The sequence below is a fragment of the Gopherus evgoodei genome, chromosome 1, assembly GCF_007399415.2.
Source record: "Gopherus evgoodei ecotype Sinaloan lineage chromosome 1, rGopEvg1_v1.p, whole genome shotgun sequence".
NCBI classification, from domain to species: Eukaryota; Metazoa; Chordata; order Testudines; family Testudinidae; genus Gopherus; species Gopherus evgoodei.
The window spans coordinates 153,282,323-153,302,937 of record NC_044322.1 but is presented as its reverse complement, the minus strand read 5'-3'; the positions used below and the strand labels follow the sequence as shown (position 1 = coordinate 153,302,937).

General features: G+C 42.4%; 1 protein-coding gene across 5 annotated transcripts in view; it reads left to right on the top strand.

Annotated features, from left to right (window-relative positions):
* Positions 1-20,615, top strand: part of LOC115657732 (X-linked retinitis pigmentosa GTPase regulator-like) — a 126,351-nt gene that overhangs the window by 30,008 nt on the left and 75,728 nt on the right. For all 5 annotated transcript variants that reach the window (XM_030575870.1, XM_030575878.1, XM_030575888.1 and 2 more), the window contains 4 exons: positions 2,459-2,617; positions 9,453-9,608; positions 12,279-12,403; positions 13,563-13,745. In XM_030575870.1, coding sequence (XP_030431730.1) covers positions 2,459-2,617; positions 9,453-9,608; positions 12,279-12,403; positions 13,563-13,745 — 623 coding nt within the window. The remainder of the gene's footprint in view (positions 1-2,458; positions 2,618-9,452; positions 9,609-12,278; positions 12,404-13,562; positions 13,746-20,615) is intronic.

Here is a 20,615-nt window from a genome sequence, read left to right as displayed (position 1 = left end):
CTTTGGAACTGGTTTGATTTTATTTACCTTGCTTTTTAATGATTTTATTCACACCTATTTGCTTTGGACAAGTGTGTGTGTAGGCTTAACTACCTGTTTCTATTTTGAGTTTGAGTATGTGATTATTTTTAATTCCTTCTTATTTTCAGTTTCTGTCCTCTAGACTTATTTGGTTTTGGCATGGTTGTTGCCCTTAGGACCTCAAAATCCAAATGACAGAGATGGGGAAAGGGATAAACATGAAGGAAGGATTCTAATGTAAAATTACTTGGGCCATATAAGGAAATACAGTGTTATATACTATGCAGTTACTTATGGGCTCCCATTCTGGAGTCTGATTTGTGTGTATCAAGAGCGTTTAAAATGTAGTTTTAGGAAAGTGTGTTTGAATTCATAGCATTTGGATATGATCCTTTAAACATTTGCTGTGTGTATTAGTACTGCCTCTTAATTCTATAAATGTGGTTTGTTAATGCTTAAGTTTATTCGGCTATAATTATGGAAAATTAGTATATCTCAGAAATGTATTCTAGATAGATATCTAGAATTATGCTTCAATAGTGGGACAGTTGCCCAGTGTTTTAAGTAATGGCTACAGCCACATAATTAACACGTTTCCTTGAGCATCCAGCCCTTAGTCTAAACATTTTTTGTCTTGGATTTGTTTCATATGAGAGATTTACTTATCCTTTTGCTTTGGTAAATCCAGCTGTGATTTAAAAAACAAAATCAAATTGTTTCTTAGAGGATGTATGGAGATGTAAGTAATTCTTACTGCTTCATTGGAAAGTTTCCTTTTGACTTAAATAGGTTTTGGGTCAAACCCCTAGTCAGTAAACACCTTTTCATAATACTTAGCTATTATATAGCATTTTTATCCATAAAAATCCATAGAAATGCTTTAAAAAGGGGAAAGTAAGTTTCATTTTCCCCACTTTACGGTTGCAGAAACAGCCACCGAGTGCTGAATAACCCAACTGGTCAGTGCAGAGCTGGGAATAGAACCCAGGCCTCTTGATTCCTGTTATTTACAACTGGCTTAATGCCTATTGCTTTTACAGTTTGCCAGAGCACCATCATGGAGTAATTCTAACTGTGGCTTTAAAAAAAAAAGATTGCTGCATTCAGCTGCTTCAGGTATTGAGGGAGTTTCAGTGTGAACAACAGTTCTAAGGAGCAACACAAGTACTATGGAAAATGTTTCTACAGACCTCTTTCAGGCTTGGTGGAGACCCATAGCTATGTCCTTGGAGCTTCACCCAGGCCACGTCCAGACTACCCGCCGTATCGGTGGGTTAAAATCGACTGCTCGGGGATCGATATATCACGTCTAATCTAGACGCGATATATCGATCCCCGAGCACGCTTATATTGATTCCGGAACTCCATCAACCCCAACGGAGTTCCGGAATCGACACGGAGAGCCGCGAATGTCGATCCCGCGCAGTGTGGACGGGTGAGTAATCCGATCTTAGATATTCGACTTCAGCTACGTTATTCACGTAGCTGAAGTTGTGTATCTAAGATCGATTCCCCCCCCCACCAGTGTGGACCAGCCCTCAGAAACCAAAGTTCTCTCCTACTTGACCTAGCCTTTACTTAGGATAGCAGAATGCTAACAGAACTTTTGGAACAGAAAATCAGATCGGAATTTAAAGCCTGGCACATCAGTAGACAGTAACTTGAAATGTTTAACTCTTCTATCAGTGTAATAGAAGGGTAAACAGATGGCCAGATTAGATAATTCAGACTGATGTAAAAAACAAAGATGGAAACTGAAAAGTATTAAAACAAAGGAAAGTCTTTTGTAAAAGAATGGATTGCTGTATTTAGGATTGAACAGATTGAGAACCTGGTGCCCATAAAACTGAGTCTGGGTGCCTGGGAAGGATTTTCTTTTATTTAACTGCTGGGCTGACCTGAAAGCTGTTATGTGATACTGAGGTGGAGAAATCTCTTCTGATGGAGATAATGCCATGGTGAACCTTGGAGTACTTGATATAGTGCCATGTATTTCTAGTTTTCAGAACAATGGTTCTTTTCTTGTTATGTAGCTCATTAACAACCTTTTTACAATACTTGCACTGCTTTCCTATTTTTCCCCTCACTCACCATCGGAGGAGAGCATGGACTTTCAAACAAAACATGTATCCCATTAGTAGGGACAGTCTTTATTAAGACCCCTGCAAGCAACTCCAATTGACTTAAATAGTGACTAGAATGGGAATTGTGATGCATTGACACCTCTCAGAATCAAGTATTGTTTTGGTTTTCTTTTTGACAGACTCCTCATATAGGGAAATGTTAAAACTCTCATTTTGTTTGATTTATAATTTAAAACAAAAGTCCAAAAAGCAATGGGTACTTTGCAAATCATAAAAGAATGAGAAAATAACTTGGCCTAGCTCTGCCCTTTAGTGAAGTACTATGAATTCTGCTCTGTTTTGTATTTCCTCAGGAGATGGTGAGCTCTACACTTTTGGAGAGCCTGAGAATGGGAAGCTAGGTTTGTCACCTGAACAACTGAAAAACAATAGGGTTCCACAGCTTGTTCCTGGAATTTTGGAAAGGGTTAATAAGGTAGCTTGTGGCGGAGGACATACAGTGGCACTTACAGGTATGAAAACGAGTTGGCTTTTCTCAGATCCTGTAATTAAAAGAATCACTTTGCTTGATAGAGCAAACACTCTTATGAAATGTCAGACAATGCTTAGAGAAACTTTTCTTCTATCATATTACATTGAAAATGAAATCTGTTTTTTTTCCATGAGTTCTACAAGAAAGCCTCCCCTTGTGAAATTTTAAATGACCTTGAATATGTGTTAATTAGTCACTTTTCTGACTATAACCACTCTTTATTGGCTATAAAGAAAAATGTGTGATCTGTTGGGAAAGATACAGGACTGGGATCCATGAGCTGATTATTTCTAATCTACTCCTGCAGGAATTCTGCACATCTGCAGATATTCAGAATTCACATATCCTGCAGTTTTTTTTCCTGCAGAAAATACGTCTGCCAAAGTGCTGCAGTTCCACCTTTCACCCACCAGAGGCCATTGTGGTGCCACAACAGCTAGCAGCATGCTGGCACCACAGCGGCCTCTCGTGGAAAAAAGGTGGAACTTCAGCACTTCTTTGGCAGAAAAAAAATTCTTCAGGATACACGAATTCTGAATATCTGCAGATGCGCAGAATTCCTGCAGGAGTAGATTAGAAATAATCAGTTCATGGATCCCAGTTCTGTATTTTTCCCAATAGATCATACATTTTTCTTTATAGCCATTAAAGAGTGGTTATAGTCAGAAAAGTGACTTGCCCAGAACTGCAGCACTTCTGGGGCAGAATTCTGTGCATGCCCAGTATTGAAGAATTCACCCAGTAGTAGAAGTTCATCACAGCACACTGCCTGCAGAACCAGGTTAGGACAGAGTGAGGGACACGGGTGTGCTGGGGGGGTGTCTGTGTGTATCACAGACTGAATAGGTAGTGGGGGGGGAAGACTGGGGACTTAGTGGGCTGGCAGAATTGAACCTGGCGAGAGGCAGGGGGGCTGCAGGGACAAATGAGGATGGGGGAGGCTGCAGAGACCCATGCAGATTTGCCTGCCTGAACGGGAGAGGCTTGGGTTCAGCCAGGGTCTCATGGGAGAGGCTCCCCAACTCCCTAACAATCCCGCCCCACCCCAAAAAGCCCTGTTCCATATTTCTTACACCCATACCCAGCAATCCTTCAGGTTCACTCCAGACTCCTTCCCTTTCCCTCAGCTCCTCTATTAGCCCTAACTCCCCCAAGCCTTTGCACTGCTTCGACAGTTCTATAATGTAATTTAAATGAATTACTCAAAGTTCTATATTAATATGCCTAGTAAGGAATCTATTTGTCAAAAAAAAAAATCAGAATCTTTTTTGGTCTGTATTGTTACAGACATACTTGATGACATATATTTTGAAATAAATTACCAAAATAATTGAAACTGACATGATTATATTGTGTTGTTTTGACAAAATGTGCAGAATTTTAAAATATTGTGTGCAGAATTTTAAAATTTTGGGCACAGAATTCCCCCAGGAATACCAATCCTAGCTCCAATACTGTGGCTTTAGGCAAGGTACTTAATGTCTCTGCCTCCATATATCTGATACTAATATATAATACCTCATAGGGATTTTGTGAGAACGTGTTAGTTGTTTGTGCAGTGCTATATAGTCTAATAAACTATTAGAGTGGGCTGTTGCTAAGCTAGCTTTTCCAAGAGAAAAATGACACTACTAGCTCTTCACTTTCATATTTCTAACTTGGCATTTTTATTATTTTTGCTTACTGGGTTTATCTCTCTTTATTACTGATCTTTTAAATTAGATTGGTTAATGATTCTTCTATTTATACTTTAGCTCAATCCTGCAGATATTCCATCACCTGGGTGGAGCAGGAAGCTTCTTGAGTGAATAGGACCAATGCCATCCGTTTACGCAGAATCTAAGCTTTTAGCTAAAAAAAAGAAAAGTAATATTCTGTCTCACAAACTCATCGACTTTAAGGTCAGACGGGACCATTGTGATCTAGTCTAACCCACCCATTCCTGTAATAGATCTCTATCCTCTGAGTTACTGAAGTCCTCAAATCATGGTTTGACTTCAAGTTACAGAGAATCCACCATTTACACTAGTTTAAACCTGCAAGTGACTCATGCCCCATGCCGCAGAGAAAGGCTGAACCCCCCTAGGGTCTCTCCCAATCTGACCCAGGGGGAAATTCCTTTCCAACCCCAAATATGGCAACTAGATAGATACTGAGCACATGGGCAAAACCCATCAGACAGATACTTGGGAAAAAATTGTCTGTAGTAACTCAGAGCTCTCCCCATCTAGTGTCCCATCACCGGTCACTGAAGATATTTGCTGCTAGCAGTTGCAGATGGGCTACATGTCCTTGTAGGCAGTCTCATCATACCATCGCTTCCATATATTTATCAAGCTCAGTCTTGAAGCCAGTTAGGGTTTTTGTTCTCACTGCTTCTCTTGGAAGGCTGTTTCAGAACTTCACTTCTCTGATGGTTCGCCTAATTTCGAGCCTAAGCTTGTTGATAGCCAGTTTATATCCATTTGTTCTTGTGTCCATATTGATGCTGGACTTAAATAACTCTTCTCCCTCCCTCTTATTCATCCCTCTGAGGTATTTATAGAGAGCAATCATATCTCCTCTTAACCTTCTTTTGGTTAGGCTAAACAAGCCAAGCTCTTTTAGTCTCCTCTCATAAGGTAGGTTTTCCATTCCTTGGATCATCCTAGTAGCCCTTCTCTGGACCTTTTCCAGTTTGAATTAATCTTTCCTAAACGATCTGGGAAACCGGGAATATCGTGTGCAATTCTGATGGAGTCTCACCAGAGCCTTGTACAATGGCACTAACACTTCTCCGTCTCTACTGGAAATACCTCACCTGATGCATTCTAAGACTGCAATAGCCTTTTTCACGGCCGCATCACATTGATGGCTCATAGTCATCCTGTGATCAACCAGTGACCCAGGTCTTTCTCTTCTGTCACATCTAATTAATATGCCCCCAGCTTATAACAAAAATTTTTGTTGCTTAGTCTCCAAAGGCAGGATGTTGCACTTTGCACTATTAAATTTCGTCCCATTTGTATTAGTTCAGTTTACAAGGTCATCCAGATCTTTTTGTTTAAGTCACCTGTCTCTTAGAATTGTGATAAAAAAGCTTTAAGAACATGAAGCAAGAATAACAGGCACAGCAGCTGTGAGACTGTGTGTGAGCAGATACTATTGATGCACTGTTTGGCATGAAGGGACAGATTCTGAGTATACCCTGTTCTCTCACCCCACTGGCAGGCTAAGTAAAGCCCAGATCACTCCTGATACTCCATGAATGCAGATAACTGCCTTCTACTACCTATTTCTGAGGGCTGCCTCCTCAGGGTCAGGATGGGGAGAGCAGAAGTGACCAAACTCCTTATTCTCTACTTTTATTGTCAACTGTGATGCTGTTCTTCTTAGAAGTTGAGCAAATAGAACAGATTTTATTGAAGTTCTTACTGCCTATAGATGATGCCCAATCAAACAAACAAAACATTGTATGAAGCCAGAATATACTATGGTGCAAGAAGCAAGCAAGGAAAAATGGAATTGGGCAATATAATTGAATTAACTGAAGCTCAGCTGCCCAAAATGATCTGGGAAAAATTAGTTTTCCTGAAGAAAGGAGGAAATTAAGGCAATATGCAGAGCTCATTTTCAAAGGTCTCCTGAAATTCAAAGATGAGGAGGCAAATGGGAATTATAGGCTAATCTGGATAGGGAAGGGATATTTGTAATATTTGAGCTCTCTCATTATGTAATCACACTCTTGGAATGGGCCTGCATGCTTCACACCAAACCTGGATCCTTCTAGAAATCTCTAGCCATCGGGGAATGCATGGAGCTCATCCTGAATCACAGAGCACTCCGATAAGGAATCACGTTCTCCCTACACCGTTATTTCCTCTATTCACCATCACAGCAAATCAAAAATGTGAAAGCTATCTAGACTCTTTGGCTACAGCTGCTTCATCTGTAATCGCAGCTACCACTTTGAGGTGAGACTTAGAGCAGAACACTTCCTCCATCTATTGACATATATACAAAGATGGAGATATCATGAATAAGGTGATAGAGAAGAAGAAAGATTGAAGTCCTTGGTCATTTGCCAAACCCCTCCCCTTTTTAAAGAAAAGTATTTCATATATCACAAATCCTGTCAACTTGCTCCAAAACCAAACTGACAAGAAGAAATATTAAACCTTATTTTGGCTCGAAAAAATCTAAAACCCTATTGTTAGAAGCACAGTTACGCTGCTTGTACCTTTGGGCCTTTTTCTGCTGTCAAAGAGAATGCTTGAGTCCTAACTCAAATTATCTTGAACTTATCCCATTTTACTAAGTTTTGGAGGGGGCCATCTTTATTCTGTTGTGGTGACATGGAATGGAATCATGTCCAACAGTAAGTGCTCAAGATAGTTTGGAACAGTTTTGCTATGCCTTTGCACTCTTGCCACCAAAACTTTGTCCCTTTCTCATCCCTTTACAGGGAGCCCTTTCATGAGAAACTGCTGAGAGGGATGTAGTCATAACCCTTCTCTATCTCGAGCAGAGTAACAGAAGTGATTCCTCAGTAGTATCAGAAACAGAGATGCTGTTCTCAATACTTCCTGAGCCCTAATGGTTTTTGTTTGATTGGAGTTTTTGAGAGGTATCTTCTATTATAGGCTCAAGCACTCTAAAAATTCAGAATAGTGGCCTTGGCCTCAATAATTGCATTACAAATCTAAGGGATGGTTTGCCTAACCCTCTTGTTTCTATGTATTCCATAAAGACTGCTCACTGAAAATACCTTCTTTTCTGTGTTGGAGAGGATCATTATCTGTATTTGATTTTTCTTTTGCATCCTTAGTCTTTAACAAATGTCTTACTGTGTTGGCAACTCACTTGAGAAAGCTGTGCATTCTTTTTTTCTCATTCCATGGCAACTGACTACTGAAAGAACAGATGTTCAGAGAGGCTTAAATTGCCTTAGAGAAGAGTATGTTCCATACCTTGGTTTAGACTTAGCAAACAATATGATAAACATCCAACTTCACTTAAACTCATTATGTTCATCAGAGCAAGGATGACAAAGGTCTGTTTGTCTCTAGAGAAATTTCAAGACATATTTGAATGTTCCTAAGGCTATTAGAATTTATGACGTCATGCATCCTGGGAAATCCATATGCCAATTTGAGGGTGAGACTTCAGTTCTGGCTAAAGAAAATATTTGCTTCAAGAACAATATGTATTCATATCTGGGAAGTCTAGGTATCTGTCAGTTATTCTTCTGTTATTTGGAATTAAGGGATCTCTTTCTGATTTCTTATTTTACTTTACTTGTTAGCAATCCCTTTCTGGATTTTTTTCCTAGCACCGAATCTTCCAGCAGAGGGAGCTTTTAATATTACATTTAGTAGGAAGATAATTTTACAAAATGTTTTGCATACTTAAAAAAAAGTCTTACTCTTTATATTTCACAGTCTTTTGATTTTGCAGAAGTGACCCTTAAAACTGTTTTAAAAGAGCGATGATGGGAAAAGATCCTGTATGCAGAAATATTTTTTTTCAACTTTTTGTTACAAGGCCTGATCCTGTATTTTTTGTTGACCTGAAGTTGCAATTAAAGTCAATGAATATGTTGGGCTAGTAATGCTGGGTCTGCTCCACTTCTATTTTCTTCCCATTCCTTTTCTTGTCCCACAAGAGAGTCAAGATAAAGGTGGGAGAGTGGTTGGGAGATAGTGCTGGAGTAAATGTAATGTGTGATTTGTGTTTAAATATGCTACTAGTTTATTACTCCTCAGAGAATGCAGCAAAAAAGCATTCAGTTACTGTACATAGATGGCTGGTGTGATGGCCTGGCATCTTCCCCAGGGGTGGGAGGAGCTTGTGCTTCTCCTGCTTCTAGCGCTATGGCGTGGTGTCTACCTCCATAGGTAGGAGGCATTCCTGCCCCGGTGCTGCAGTCTGGCTTCTACCCCACAAGTGGGAGGAGCACCTACTCGTCCTGCTGGTGTACAGTGTGACTTCTACTTAAGTTTGATTTCCTGTGGGAGTACAATGTACATTCAGACATATTCACTTCCATTCAGAAGTCTTGAGTTCTCTCTTCCTTTTGGTAGCGAGATGTGGAGCTCCTTTACTTCCACTTAAAAAATCATCAGATATTTTCAACATATGTAAACATAAAAGTATTTAAAAATACTTTTATTTAGCTGCTGAATGTAACCTTGCCATCTGAATGACCTTGATTCTTGAACAGAGAGAAATGTTATAAAAGCAAATATTCCTGATGCCTGCTGGTGGTTGTATGGATAATGAATATGAAGAAGGAAATTTGAGCTAGGAGTTTCCAGATACATTGCAATAACAACATTGTCAGTGTTTTTTTAATATTTCAGCAATACTAGACCTGCAAAGGTTTGGATCATCATACATAATAGATTTTTATGTGTGGCAAGAAGTTCAGGACTTGGCCACTGAAGAAGAAAATATACATAATGATTTTTTTTTAATAATTGTGGGCTTGTGTTCATCTCAGCTGTAATATATAACATTGTATAATTTTCATTGGCTGATTTTCACATGTGCATTTAGTCAATAGCTTATTTTGAAAATACGCCGTAAAACAAAATATGTAGCAGCTTGTTCCAGTTTATTTTCTGTATGTTTAGTTAAATCTTTTGGAGGGAGAGTGGTTTTTCATTTCATGTTCCTTTTGATTTTTCTCTTTCGTTGTGATTGCACTTTATGAATTAATAAAACATAAAACTTTTTTCATAAAGTTGGAGTGTGATTTGATTTCTGTTTTGCCAGTAGTGAGGAGCGTATAATTATAACTAATTGTTTGTTTACTTTCCATGTACAATTTGCAGAAACTAATGTATATACCTTTGGCCTTGGACAATATGGGCAACTTGGACATGGTACATTTATTTTTGAAACTTCAGTACCAAAGGCAGTGGAACATCTGAAGAGGCATAAAATATGTAACATTGCATGTGGGGAAAATCATACAGCTGTAATAGCAGGTATGTATGCTGAAACTTCTGAAATGTACTTAAAATGATAATGTATTATCATTTATTATATGGATTTTTTGATTATAAAATGAGCACAGTGAGGAACAAACATGCAGATTTAATTTAAGGTCAAGTGACTGCCCAAGGCCATCCAGCAGTCAGCGGAAGAACCAGACTGGAATTTAGGAATTCTATTTTTGACTTTCCGTATATACTTATTCCTGTAGACCACACCACCTCTTAAGGAAGTTGTAGCCTCACAAACTCCTGCCTGACACTCTTGCATGAGTCTCAGTTTTGCTATACAGTTGTATTGTATTTTTTCTTAGTATTTTATTTTTTGGTTACCTAGACTAACAATCCTGTCCCTGCCTGCAGGTATATGGGATCTTGGGGAGCAATTACCACACAGCTGGGGTTCCAATTAATTTCTTTATTAAAGGGAAAAAAAGGAAGTGGTGGGAATTTAATAATGAAATACGATGGGATGGGGTGTATAGGGTGTTTACAATAGACAACAATGGGGGGGTTCTTCTTATTGAACAGTGTAGGGAGTTCTAATAGTGGGTTACAGCAAGTGGGGTTCAGCACAATGAGATACAGTACAGTCAATAAGCAACCCTAGATACAGTGTGGAAATGCAAAGCGTACCCAAAAGAAATGCAAAATAAAATGGTAGCTTCTATATGAGTTAATAGCTAGATACACAATGTAACACAGTGGCATCAATGTAAATACAAAGTATATCAGAAAAGTGGAGGCAACCAATGGGGTGTTATAATTACAAGTAAAAGATGAGTTACAGTACAACAATACAATATCAATATAAAGGCTGAGTCAAGAAACAGGAGGGGAGGAGTGAATGATTAGTGGTATGCAGACGAGCGGCTGTGATCTTCGGTAGGGGAGGGGCAGCGGAGAAGGGCTAGAGAGAGGTTTAAGCAACAAGCGGACACCAAAAACAAAGGAAAAAAAAACAGCAAAGGGTTTGGGAAGTTTCACAGGGGGAGAAGCAGCAAAGGGTTTGGGAAGTTCGGAGGGTGATGCAGACGCAGGGTGGAGAAGCAGCAAGGGGTTTGGGAAGTTCGGAGGGAGTGCAGATGCGGGGGTAAAGCAGCAAAGGGTTATAACAGGGAGACACGGAGGAGCACACAGAGGGGAAGATTGGAGCGGGGGAAAAACAGACATGGGAAAGTTCAGGGAGAGATCGGGACAGCAGGAAGGCAAATTTAAGCAGCAAAAAATCTTATCTATTTTAACCAACGACTAGGCAAAACGACAAATATCACAATTCTAAGCAAAGCTATAACAAGCAACTATACGGAGCAACAAAACAGTAAACTATAACAAGGCAGTTGAAACTTACAAGCTCTACTATCTTAACAAACTATGACTTATTAAACTAAAAAAAACAAGACCTATGGTGCACCTTATGCTATGGGGAGGTTACAGAGGGCAGAGTGGTATGTGTCCAGGACCCAGCTCCCAAGGAAGCCAAGGGATGGTGGCTACAGCGGTGGATACAGCTGAAAGCAGAGAGCCGCAAGGCAAAGCCCACAGGAGCAGAGCTTAGCAGCGGCACAAACTTATTTTTAGCAGCAAAGAGCCCTGGAGTTTAAGAGAGGTTTTAAGACACAGACCAAGGTTTAGCTTGAGTCTGTGTGCTGTGGAAACAGAGCCAGCAGCTAAAATAATAAAATAAAAGTATAGAAAGTTTTACAGAGGGATTCTTACCAGTCCCCAAGGCAGCAGCAAAGGCAGAAGCAGCAGCAACATCAGAAGAGGCAAGGAGGGCTCGCTACAGTCTCAATAATCAGGAGATCTCTCAGGTAGCAATTCGTTCTTCGTGGGGGGGGCATTCAAAAAATGAGGGTACGCTCAAAAATAAAACGAGAGCGGAGAAAGGACCCCCCAGAACCCCTGGCTGATCAGACCAGGCAGCAATGCAGGAACCTTTCTGAGGTGTGTTTCAAAAATGTCTGGTTTTAAAGGCAAACTTGGGCAGTTTCCCGCCAGTAATCCTGATAGGCTCCCTCTGTCACAGGGGAGGGGGCACAGGGAAAAAACTGAAGGTAAGCCCAGAGACATGCCTGGGCATAGTCCTGTGCAATAGGTGACTCAAGAGCACATGAGGCCTATGACTCATGCCCAGGATCTTAAAAACACATTAGGTCTTGCAGCTCTGGACATTGCCTACCCTACACCAAGCCCAGGCTCAACGAGGTGATAACAGGACTAACCCTTTGAACAGGGCAGTGGTCCCACTTAGCACGCAGCACAAGTGGCCATCCCTTTGAGAAGGGCAATGGCTCTTGTTAAACAACTTAAGGGGCCCTCCCTTTGAGAAGGGCAGTGGCCCTGGTAAACAACTTAACAGCCAGGGGAGGGCGGCCACAGGAGAACAGAAAACAAAATGGAGTCTGGGGACAACTGTAAGAAACAAAATGGAATAGGGTATAGCTGTAACAGACAAATCCCAGTCAATACTTTTGTCTGAAAATGTATTTATCTTCTGGACCATATTCAGCAGTTTAAAAATCATACAAATCTTTGTTCAGATTTGATTTTTGAAAATGAAATATACCTTGCTTTCAAAATATATTTAATTCTACTCTTATGTTATAACAATTTTGTCATGTGCTTTTAATGCACCTTCTACATGTTTCTTTTTCCATGTAGACAATGGCCTTATGTTTACTTTTGGAGATGGACGACATGGCAAGTTAGGTCTTGGAGAAGAGAATTTTACTAATCAGTTCATACCCACCTTATGTTCTAATTTCTTGAAGTTTGCAGTCTATTTGGTAAGGCTTTGCTTTGTTCTCTTTTTTCAAACTTTGAAATGCTTATACTTTATAAACATGTCTTATTAAGGGAAATCTGACAGTTTAAAATCATATTTATAATATTTCCTTATAGTATTTTATTAATACTGTAGATTACTACTGAAAGAATGTTAAAATGTTTTGCTTTATTTACTGCTTCCCATTCTGCTGCTTCACTTCCTGCTCTATGATCAGTTTGGACCATAAAAATAGATTAGTCAGTTCTTCTTTCAGATTGTTGTGCACTTCCACAACACTGCAATGTTTAGGTTGCAAACACTTCAAAGGAATCTATACATTTCAACCAAAAAACCTTTTAACATTTTGGTAGTTTTAGTTTTAGGAATAGCCTTCCATCCCAGTGTGTGGACCTAAACCACCTGGTGTATATTGCTTTAATATCAAAGATTATTTATAATGTAGGTTATTTACAAAAGTTTAATAAAATGAAAATGTATTAGTTTTTTAATCTAAACATGATGAGAAAAGAGAGGCAATATTGTTCTTTTAGGTTATTGTTTTAGTCTTCCTGCTGGTATTGAAGAAAATTGCAGTAATGCTAGCTCCAAACATTCAGAAATTGAGTCAGGCCCCAAAAGATCAATTAAACAAAACAAAACAAAAAAACTCATTTTGGGTTCTTTTTATTTGCTTCTGCTTTTAACTTGGGTCATATTTTCAAGCTTTGCTGTACAACTATGAGGGATAGAAACATTTTTAAAAAAAAGAAAGCTGAGATTCTCATGTAATAACTTGTCTTCCAGACTGGCTAGAGCTCTAGATAAAAAATCAGATATTGTGAGACTTGTGGTAGTTTGCAAGAGATGGTAACATTGTGTATATATCATATTGGCTAACATCAAAATGATTTACTAAACTCCTTTGAAAATTGATGCAGAATTTGTTGCTTGCTTCTAGAGAGTTGGCTAGTTTTATTCTGTTTTACAATATATTGTACTTAAAAAGTTTCAATCCATAATATATTTTATAAACATCAGTGATTACAGTTTGTACTTTAACATACTGAAGTCTGTAACTAAGTGTGCAGCAAAACATTTGGAGCTTCTAACATGTTTCTTAGTCCTTGGTCCAGAAGATGAATGCAGGTCTATGAGATCCTTTTGTGTTTGCACTGTAGGTTGCTTGTGGTGGCTGTCACATGCTTGTTTTTGCCACTCCAAGGCCTAAAGGGTCTGAAGAAATACATGAAGATTTACGTGAAAACTGTTTGGCTGCTACCATCTCTAAACTGGGTGGTGATTCATTAGTAACTAACACCTTGCAGAGAACGTTATCGGCTCGAATGCGACGGAGAGAGAGGGTAAATTCAGAGCAAACTATTTCTGACATTTATTAAGTTTCCATGATTTTTTACAGGAAAAGAGACTTTTAAAAAAATTTAAATTATAGCTTACACTCACCAGATAAATATCCCTCTTTGAAATAAATGTTTGTATTTCAAGGTTCTTCTTTGAGTAATGTGCCTGTGAGTGCTCCACTTCAGACGTGCCTTCACCTTGTACCTTTAATTGGAGATTTTGGTTACAGTGCCTATTCAGGTGCCCCACACATCCTTGTGCCTTGCAGCAAGGCTATATGGGGCTGTGCAGACAAACTGCCCTCAGTTCCTTCCAACTGCCTTCAGCCTGAGACAGTGTTCTCTTATTATTCAGCAGTGTTCTCTTTATTATTCAGCAGTTAGTTAGTATAGTTAGTTATTTTATAGTGTTTGTAGTTCCCTTTTTTCTTTTCCTTTCTCTTAAAAAAATATTGATGTAAAATCTTTCCCTATTTAGGGATCATTTTTTTGTTATTTTGCTTGGGTAGTCCAGGTTCCACAGGATTTAAAAGGTGACTCTCTTGCTGCGAGGCTGTCCCAATCAGGCATTCTCAGTGCCTTTGTTGTTTGTGGGATACCCATATTCTCAGTAAGTGCATAATCTGCACTTCCTTCAACAATAGATCCTGAAAAAATAGGGAGATCAAGTTTAAGCTCTTGATGATGGAGCAAGCCTTAAAACTGGCTTCAGATCCAGAGCGGAAGACCACCCTGTATACAGATCTCCGAGAACAGCTTGTGCCCCATCCACATCAATATCCTGGTCACTGGAGGTCGATAGAGATGGAGGCATTATCATTGCACTGATTGCATCTATGGCACCAAAGACCACAGCAGAGGTAGCTTTACATCTGCCTCTATTCAGAAAGAGGTAAAGAGTAAATGTCTGAGAGAGCCTTCTTGTGCACCAGTGGCCGAGACTATGTAGACTTCAGGTCCCCAGGGGAGTATCATGCGGGGTCCAAGTGATTCTAATACTGCAAAGACAGGGCAGACAGCTTCAAGGAGTCAGTCCTCAAAGACAGACTCAGTACCGAACTCAGGTATCATACCCAGAGCTATAGACACTCTTCCGAGAAGAATTTTAGTCTCATCCTTGAACATCAGTTAGTACTGGCCACTTGGAAGTCTGTGGTACTAAAGACCGCTTGACTGGTGCAATTAGAGTCCACTCATTCCCATGCCAAGCACTTGGTGCCAGCTACATCAGTACCAAAGCCATCCTCCACAGGTTCTTGCTTGTGCCTGTCGTTGATGCCATAGGTAGCTCAAGAATTTAGATACTCTAAGGATCTTCTCATATCTTCAGAGTCACAATTTCCTCTAACTGGTACCAGGGGTTTACCCTCATCAAGATTTAGTTGGTAACTGACCCCATCCATCATCTAGAATATCGTATTCACCCTCATTTACAACACAAGCAGAACAGTTATTTTCCCTCCTCCCCCACTTGGATATGTTGAAGAGAACTCCTCAGACTCTCTAATTTCAGAACAGGCTTCCCCCATCTACTCTAGAACACATTGCTGCCTCTTCTCCACTGAGGCATTGGAGAAGGATAGACCTCAAAGGACACCCATGTGGCAAGAAGAGAGGTGGTTGCCTCCACCTATCCCATATGCCCCCCCACCAGTGGCCTTGTTGGGAGCTATGGGCATTCTGTCAACAATTTTGTGATGAAGTTATCACACCACCGAAGGAAGCAAAGAAGAGTACGTTCCCCAACCACCTGTGGCACCATGAATGCCAGAGGAGGGAACCTTCATGGAGTTGGAATCAAGGGCAGACAAGGAGGTAACACCTCTTACAAATATTTTCTTCTCATCTGAAGAAGTTGTGATGCCTCCACCATCTTCTCTGGCAGATGACTTCAGGTAGTTACAGGAACTGATTAAATTGTTGACACACAGTTCAGAAGTCACACCTTAAACTCCTACATATTTTACCTATGTCAAAATTCTTGAAGATTGCCATTCCGGTCAACAAAGCTCTTATGGAACCCGCGAAGACCGTTTTGACAAACACCAGCTACCGCACTGCTTATCCACAAGAAAGTGGATTAAAAAATATTATGTCCCTTCCAGGAAATCATAATTTCTATTTTCTCACCTAGTGCCAAATTCTCTGGTAATGAAGTCTGTTAATGAATGGGGCGAACAATATATCTCAAAGTCCACCCCGTACAGCAAGGACCACAAGAAGCGCTATCTTTTCGGCCATAAATCTTGAGCCACACTTCATTTTAGAATAGTAAACCATCAGGTGCTCATGGCAAAGTATGCCTATTTGAATTACAACAAATTTAATTCCTTTATTGATCATCTGCCAGAAAAACATCATGACCAATTTAAGGTTATTATTCAAGAGGTTCAGCTCCTGGCAAAGACATTGCTCTAGGTCTCCTTGGATGCTTCAATACTGCAGCACAGTCTGAGAAAAGTGTCTTTGGCTGCAGCTGTTGTAAGGCTTCCCAAGAGAGGTCCAGAGTACCATTGAGGAGAATACTTCGATATTCACAAGCTCTTTTCAGACTCAATGGATACATCTTTCCACATTTTAAAGGACTCAGAAGCCATGCTGAGATCCTGATTTATTCGCTTGTAAATAAGAGGAGATTTAGTAGGTCTCAGAGGGCACAAAGATCATTCCCAGCCCCCAATTCAACTTACCATAGATCATCTGAGCCCCTATCCAGGAAACCAAGATTTGTGACTCTTGACCTACAAGACATGTTTTCTTGTCACTATTCACCTTTCATACAAGAAGTTTCTTCATTTTCTAATCAACAACAAACACGTACCAATCTCACATGCTCCCTTTCAGGCTATCTTCTGCTTAAGGGTATTCTCAAAGATTTTGGTGGTAGTTACCACACACCTACGTCGTCCGGGTATAATCATTTCCCGGTATCTGGACGATTTGTTGATTGGGGCAGATCTCATCAGGAAGTGTTGGTGGCTATAAAAATGATGTGTTTTCTGTTCCACAGCCTGGGCCTTCAACTCAACCTCAAAGTCTGTTTTGACTCCAGTACGGTATCTAGACATCATAGGAGCTTGCCTGGATGCACTGACAGGCAGAACATGCATTTCTTCCAGCACATATCTCATACTGAGTCTTATCTCAAGGATTCACAGCAGTCCTCAAGTAACAGTAAGATATTGTCATCAACTGCTGGGGCACACATCAGTTTGTGTCTTTGTAATGCAACATGCCAGATTACATTTCCGAGGTCTCTCTGGATGGCTTTGAATGGTTTACAAATCAAGCAAGCACATTTTAGGCAGGTTAGTGTCTGTTCATAGACTCAGACTCTAGGACTGGAAGGGAACTCGAGAGGTCATCGAGTCCAGTCCCCTGCCCTCATGGCAGGACCAAATACTGTCTAGACCATCCCTAATAGACATTTATCTAACCTACTCTTAAATATCTCCAGAGATGGAGATTCCACAACTTCCCTAGGCAATCTATTCCAGTGTTTTAACTACCTTGACAGTTAAGAACTTTTTCCTAATGTCCAACCTAAATCTCCCTTGCTGCAGTTTAAGCCCATTGCTTCTTGTTCTATCATTGGAGGCTAAGGTGAACAAGTTTTCTCCCTCCTCCTGATGACACCCTTTTAGATACCTGAAAACTGCTATCATGTCCCCTCTCAGTCTTCTCTTTTCCAAACTAAACAAACCCAATTCCTTCAGCCTTCCTTCATAGGTCATGTTCTCAAGAACTTTAATCATTCTTGTTGCTCTTCTCTGGACCCTCTCCAATTTCTCCACATCTTTCTTGAAATGCGGTGCCCAGAACTGGACACAATACTCCAGTTGAGGCCTAACCAGCGCAGAGTAAAGCGGAAGAATGACTTCTCATGTCTTGTTTACAACACACCTGTTAATGCATCCCAGAATCACGTTTGCTTTTTTTTGCAACAGTATCACACTGTTGACTCATATTAAGCTTGTGGTCTACTATGACCCCTAGATCTCTTTCTGCCATACTCCTTCCTAGACAGTCTCTTCCCATTCTGTATGTGTGAAACTGATTGTTCCTTCCTAGGTGGAGCACTTTGCATTTATCTTTATTGAACTTCATCCTGTTTACCTTCCCCAACCGGTTCTATGATCACTCAACTGATTGAAGGACCTGACCAAAACCTGCACAGATGTTGCATTCTTTCAGCACCCTCCTACCATAATGATAATGTCAGATGATTCAGTGTTGGGTAAGGGGATACATCTGGGACCTCAGAAGATACAGGGCAAGTGGTCACTACATGAGCAGCTCCTCCTCATCAATTGTCTGGAATTGAAAGTGGTCAAAATTTACACCTTTAATCAGAGCCAGGTCAGTAAAGATAATGACAGACAGTATGGAATACATGTACTATATCAACCGTCAGGGAGGAGCACATTCCCCATCTCTGTGCTGAAGTGATCAAAACTCTGGCGTTAGTGCATAGCCAACCAGATAGTCATTGCAGTTTCTTTCCTCCCTGGTATTCAGAATACCATGGCAGATGACTTCAGCAGAGATTTCTTCCTAAATTACCATTAGTAACTGGACTCTTGAGTCCTTAACACAGCATTCATAGCTTGAGAGTTCCCAGAGGTTCATCTGTTTGCAACAGCAGCCAATGCAAAATGCATCAAGTATTGCTCCAGAGGGGTCTCAGTCCCCAGTTCATAGGAGACACTTTTTTCATTTCATGGACAAGAGGTCTTCTCTACGCTTATCCACGGACACTGTTGTTATTGAAGGTTCTCAACAAGGTCACACAAGATCAGGCGAGGTTAATAGTGCTTGCACCAGCGTTATTGAGACAAGTTTGGGATCCCTGTCTAATTAGACTCAGCTCTGGCGCTCCATAGCATCTTCTGGTCAGTTCTCGTCTGGTGACTCAGCATGCCAGTTAAACACTTCACCCCAACCTGCAGATTCTGAGGTTCTTCTTCGAGTGATTGCTCATATCCATTCCAGTTAGGTGTACGCGCCGCGCGTGCACATTCGTCGGAAAACTTTTACCCTAGCAACTCAGTGGGCCGGCAGGTCGCCCCCTAGAGTGGCGCCACCATGGCGCTCCATATATACTCCTGCCGGCCCACCCGCTCCTCAGTTCCTTCTTACCGCCCGTGTCGGTCGTTGGAACAGTGGAGCGCGGCTTAGCTGACCTCCACTTCCCTAGCTACTCGTTTTCTCGTATATAATTATGCAGTTATAACACTTTTATATATATATATTTGTATGGTTATACGTTTTTCCTTTGCTAACATGGTTAGTTTAGTTAGCGGGGTTCAGGAAGTAGCCCTTCCATGAGCCCAGTGCCGGAGCCATGCATGGCTCACCAGATTTTCAAAAGGGGCCCGGCTTACCAGAAGCCGCGGCCGAAGAGAGATCTACATGACTCCTGTTTGAAGAATCACACTTGACAGATAAGTGCCCCATTTGCAAGGCTTTTAAGCCGAGAACAAAAAGGTGCGGGACTTTCACTTGCCCCTCCACCTTGGGCGCGGAGCGATGTTCAAGCGGCGGGCAGAAGCGCCTCCTCGGCACCGGACCCCGCCGGTACCACCAAGGCCTTCCGGCACCGACCGTCGCCGGCACCGATGTCGACTCGGCACCGTTCCCTTCTTCCGAGGTCGAGAGAGTCTACGATTCCTGCTGGTGCCTGGCGGCTCCCCGGCACGCGCCGTGGTTGAGCCCCCTGCTCCCGCTACTTCCGTGCCACCTGCATCGCAGCCAGAGAGCTCGCCTCAGTTGCGTTATCCGGCCTGCAGAGGCACCGATGACTTCGGCTCCGTCGATTCCAGTCCCCCAGGACCAGGGAATCCGGTGCCTGGCAGCTCCCCGGCTCGCGCCGTGGTAGAGCTTACTGCTCCTGCTGCTTCTGTGTCAGCTGCACCACAGCTAGACAGCTCGTCTAAGATGGCTCGCCCGGCGCCGACGACGTCGGCACCGTCGATCCCGGTCCCACGAGGGCCGTAGAATCCGGTGCCTGACGGCTCCCCGGCACGCGCCGTGGTTGAGCGTATTGCTCCTGCTGCTTCCGTGCCAGCGGCACCGCAGCCAGAGAGCTCGTCTAGTCGGATCGCCATGCGCTGACACCTACTACGGCACCGATGACGTCGTCACCGTCGATCCCGGTCCCATAAGGGCCGTAGAATCCGGTGCCTGACGGCTCCCCGGCACGCGCCATGGTTGAGCGTATTGCTCCTGCTGCTTCCGTGCCAGCGGCACCGCAGCCAGAGAGCTCGTCTAGTCGGATCGCCCGGCGCCGACGCCTGCTACGGCACCGATGACGTCGTCACCGTCGATCCCGGTCCCACAAGGGCCGTGGAATCCGGTGCCTGACGGCTCCCCGGCACGCGCCGTGGTTGAGCGTTTGCTCCGGCTGCTTCCGTGCCAACGGCACCGCAGCCTGAGGGCTCGTCTACGTCGGATCGCCCGGCACCGACACCTGCTGCGGCACCGATGGCGTCGGCACCGTCGATCCCGGTCCCGCACGGGCCGTAGAATCCGGTGCCTGACGGCTCCCCGGCACGCGCCGTGGTTGAGCGTATTGCTCCGGCTGCTTCCGTGCCAACGGCACCGCAGCCAGAGCTCGTCTACGTCGGATCGCCCGGCACCGACACCTGCTGCGGCACCGATGACGTCGGCACCGTCGATCCCGGTCCCGCAAGGGCCATAGTATCCGGTGCCTGACGGCTCCCCGGCACGCGCCGTGGTTGAGCGTATTGCTCCGGCTGCTTCCGTGCCAACGGCACCGCAGCCAGAGCTCGTCTACGTCGGATCGCCCGGCACCGACACCTGCTGCGGCACCGATGACGTCGGCACCGTCGATCCCGGTCCCGCAAGGGCCAT